This window comes from Nannospalax galili, unplaced genomic scaffold (assembly GCF_000622305.1).
Source record: "Nannospalax galili isolate Female #2095 unplaced genomic scaffold, S.galili_v1.0 scaffold1176, whole genome shotgun sequence".
NCBI classification, from domain to species: Eukaryota; Metazoa; Chordata; class Mammalia; order Rodentia; family Spalacidae; genus Nannospalax; species Nannospalax galili.
This window is the reverse complement of record NW_008338883.1, coordinates 1,532,635-1,537,154: the sequence shown is the minus strand read 5'-3', so window position 1 is coordinate 1,537,154 and position 4,520 is coordinate 1,532,635. Positions and strand designations below refer to the sequence as shown.

Sequence of the window (4,520 nt, the reverse complement as noted above, 5' to 3'; positions counted from 1 at the left end):
AAAATAATAAAAATTTTTTTTTTGTCTTTTTGAGACAGGGTCTCCCTGTAGCCCCAGCTGTCCTGGAACTCACTATGTGGACCAGTCTGGCCTTGAACTCACAGAGATCTGCCTGCCTCTGCCTCCTGGGTGCTGGGATTAAGGGCGTGCACCACACACCCAGCCGTAATAAAATATTTTTTTAAAAACGAAATTACAATCCATTTAAAGCTGTGCATGTGAAGATGTGAATACCTCAGGTGATGTGCTTGTTCACTGTTCAGTAACACTGAGTAATAAGCAGGAGACAAGCATGTGTGTTTCTGTCCACTTGGTTCCTGTGTGTTTCAGTATGTGCTGGTCTTGCCACACTTGTGTGAATTTAGTTTTTTCCAAAAGCATACTCACCAAAAGAAAACTTGATTTTACCTGGCAATCACAGAGCAATAGCATCTTGTCTTGAGGGGGAAATCTCTGTTAAACTTGCCTAGGCAGTGCACGTGTTCTTTTTACCAGGCAAACAAACACATCCAACCAAATGGAATATCACATTGAGCCTTTTGGACCATGTGATTTGAGCTTCAAATATTCAAACCTGTTGGTGAATCTAAACCAGGAGTTTGCACTGCTTGTTAGGGATGTTAGAATGAGAAGGATTGGCTCCCCCAGCTCAGCCCCTGAGAGATTAGAGTGCTGGTTCTCAGGTGGAGCTAGGTCATGTCCATTTTCCTATGTCCATTTCTCAGAGCAAGGGTATAAAAGTTTGATGAGTTCTGTTTTTTTTTTGTTGTTGTTATGTATTCTGTTTTGAGAGAATTCATATGATGTGCTTAAAGCAGCTTAGGAGCACATAGACAATATTTCATAATAATATAAAATATAAAATTATTATTTGTAAAAAATTATTGTGTATTTGTGTTGCAAACTGAGGAATCTTTAAAAATATTTGTTGCTCATTTTAGGGGGGAGTGTTGGTTGCTTGGTTGCTTGGTGGGGTTTTGTTGTTGTGTTTTGAGACAGGGTCTCCCTGTAGCCCTAGCTGACCTGAAACTCGCTAAGTAGAACTGGCTGGTGTTGATCTCACAGAGGTCTTCTTGCCTCTGCCTCTCGAGTGCTGGGATTAAAGGTGTGTGCCACCATACCTGGCTGTTTGTTTTTTGAGATAGGGTCTCTCTGTGTAGCCCTGGCTGGTCAGGAACTTGCTATGTAGACCAGGCTGGACTTGAACTCACAGAGTTCAACACCTGCCTCTGCCTCTAAATGCTGGCATCAAAGGCATGCACTACCACACCTGACAGACTCTTTAACTTTTTGTGTATTCAGAGGACACTTTAGATTTTATCTTTCAAGTTGTAATTGTCCTAAAATGTTAACACCATCTCATCTCCCTGCTTGTTTTTTCTCTCTCTAGAATATTTTCCTTCTTGGATATAGTAACTTTGTGCCGATGTGCACAGATTTCCAAGGTAGAGTATTCACTAGATTTTTAATCAATATTGAGTTTTGTTAGAAAAATGAGTTTTAATTCAAACAAACCATTACAACCAAAGGGTGTTGCCTTATATTTAATATAACACAATGTTATAATAATTCTGTATTTGGTTATTACCTTGATGTGCCCCAGGAATAAAGTTTGGCATTACAGAGAGTGAGTCAGGATTTTCTGGGGCTTGATGACTGTTTCCCTCTCACCCTCTTGTTTTCTACTTCACCTCCCAGGCTTGGAACATCTTAGCCCTGGATGGAAGCAACTGGCAAAGAATAGATCTTTTTAACTTTCAAACAGATGTAGAGGTAAGTTAGTTGACTTTAATTTTTTTGCAGTGTGTGTGTGTGTGTGTGTGTGTGTGTGTGTGTGTGTGTGCGCGTGTGCACATGCCAAGGGAGATCAGAGGAGAACTTATGGGAGTCAGTTCTCTCCTTCCACCATGTAAGTCCTGGGAATCGAACTCAAGTCATCAGGCTTGGTGGCAGGCACCTTTACCTTCCCTTCCCCCGTTTTTTTTTTTTTGTTGTTGTTGTTGTTGTTGTTTGTTTGTTTGTTTGTTTTTTGTCTTTTTTGAGACAGGGTTTCTCTGTAGCCCCAGCTGTCCTGGAACTCACCATGTAGACCAGGCTGGCCTCAAACTCACAAAGATCCACCTGCCTCTGCCTCCCAAGTGCTGAGATTAAAGGTGTGCGCCACCACGCCCGGCTCCCTTCCCCTTTTAAAAAGATTTTATTTTTATCTTATGTGTATGACTGTTTTGCCTGTGTGTATCTAAGTGCATCTTGTACATGCCTGGTGCCTGAGGAGGTCAAAGAGGGTGTCAGATTCATTGGAACTGGAGTTAAAGACAGTTGATAACTGCCGTGTGCTAGGAACCAAATCTAGGTTCTGTGAAATAGCAACCAGTGCTCTTAACCATTGAGCCACCTCTTCAGCCCCTTTTTTGTTATTAATTGTTGTTTTGAGACAGGGTCCCACTATTTAGCTCTGGCTGACATAGAACTCACTGTGTAGACCAGGGTGGCCTGGAACTCACAGAGCTTTGCCTGCCTTTGCCTCATGAGTGCTGGGATTAAATGTGTGTACCACTATGCCTGGCTGCACCCTGCGCCTTTTAATGATTTAAAAAAATTATAATGTAGCCGGGCATGGTGGCACACACCTTTAATCCCAGCACTTGGGAGGCAGAGGCAGGCAGATCTCTGTGAGTTCAAGGCCAGCCTGGTCTACATAGCAAGTTCCAGGACAGCTAGGGCTACAGGGAGACCCTGTCTCAAAAAAGATCAAAAAAAAATTATAATGTTTTAGTATAATGAGGGGGGTGTACATGTACCATGGCATACATGTAGAAGTCAGAGGAAAACTTGGGGAATTCGTTCTTTCCTTCCATCATGTAGTTTCTGGGGATTGAACTTGGGTCCTTGGGCTAGGTGGCAAGTACCTTTTACCCACTGAGCCATCTCCCTGCCTCCCTTGTATGTATGTGGGGGGCATGCTATGGCATACATGTGGGGGTCAGAGGACTACTTTCGGGAGTTGGTTCTCTCCCTCTACCATATGGGTTCTAGAGACTGAACTCAGGTTACCTATCAGGCTTGGTATCAAATGCCTTTATCTGCTCAGCCATCTTGCCAGACCATTTTCCCATTTTTAATGGATAGGCAAATGATGCTATTAAACAGTAATATGAGTCCAAATCATTTCCTGATAGCTACTTGGTCCCCATTTTAAAGCAGCAGAGCAAGTATCCACAGCAAGTGGGCAGAGCACAAACCTCCCACTGTTGCCCTGGAGCCCTTTATTCCTCATGCTGTAGTGCTCTGAGTGTGGAGGAGGCAGGGACCAAGGGATCCATGCCCCTCCTGGAAAGGGAGGCTCCAGTTCCTGCCTTGGACTGCTAACACACTAGCATTGTCACCTGTGTGCCCAGCACTGTTCTAAGCACTCTGAGAATATTAATGCATTTCATCCTCTCAAAAGCAAACTGAAGAGGGGTTGGAGAGATGGCTCAGCAGTTACGGGCACTTACTGCTCTTGCAGAGGAGCAGGGTTTGGTTCCAGCACCCACATGATGACACACAACCACCCATAATTCCAGCTCTGGGGGATCTGACACCATTTTCTGGACTCTGATGATTCTTGTACACACATGGTACACATAAATTCACAAAGACAAGCATACATACACATAAAATAAATAATTTTTTTTTGAGACAGAGTCTCCCTGTAGTCATAGCTGGCCTGGATTCACCATGGAGACCAGGCTGGCCTTGCGCTTGCAGAGGTCTGCCTGCCTCTGCCTACCAAGAGTTGGGATTAAAGGCATGTGTCACCATCACCACACCCAGCTCAATAAATAAATCCTTTTTAAAAAACAGACTGGCCAGGCTGTGAGTTAGAGGCAAGCCTGCTCTATAGAGTAAGTTCCAGGACAGCTGGGACTACAAGGAAACCCTGTCTCAGAAAGACAAAAAAAAAATAAAAATAAAAATTAAAAAAAAAAACAAAAAAACAGACTGAAGAAACTGAGGGACAAAAAGGTTGAGTAACTTATCAGTCACTTACCGATTCAAGAAATGGGTTGTACAGCAGTGTGATTCAAAGAAAAGGCCTGTGCTGCCTGTGCCTTTATAAATTGGACATTTGAGGCTGGTGAGATGGCTCAGTAGATAAAGGCATTTGCTGCCAAGCCGGTAATCTGAGTTTGGTCTCTGGACCCCACATGTGCTGGGATTCGAACCAGGGTCTTCTGCAAGAACAACCAGTGTTCTTAACTGCTGAGCCATCTCTCCAGCCCAAATTTTATTTTATTTTTGTTTATTTTTATTTTTATTTTTTTTTTGTGTGTGCGGGTGTGGAGGGCTCAGTAAAGAATCCCGTTTGCTGCCAAGCCTGTAATCTGAGTTTGGTCTCTGGACCCCACATGTGCTGGGATTCGAACCAGGGTCTTCTGCAAGAACAACCAGTGTTCTTAACTGCTGAGCCATCTCTCCAGCCCAAATTTTATTTTATTTTTGTTTATTTTTATTTTTATTTTTTTTTTACAGTTTCA

The 4,520-nt window shown here is 43.1% G+C and overlaps 1 protein-coding gene across 2 annotated transcripts in view; it reads left to right on the top strand.

Annotated features, from left to right (window-relative positions):
• Window positions 1-4,520, top strand: part of Fbxl2 (F-box and leucine rich repeat protein 2) — an 85,467-nt gene that overhangs the window by 31,700 nt on the left and 49,247 nt on the right. For both annotated transcript variants that reach the window (XR_607277.3, XM_008833424.2), the window contains exons 3-4: window positions 1,391-1,445; window positions 1,699-1,773. Coding sequence is in view for 1 of the 2 variants with exons in the window: in XM_008833424.2 (XP_008831646.1) it covers window positions 1,391-1,445; window positions 1,699-1,773 (130 nt within the window). In the remaining variant the exon portion in view is untranslated. The remainder of the gene's footprint in view (window positions 1-1,390; window positions 1,446-1,698; window positions 1,774-4,520) is intronic.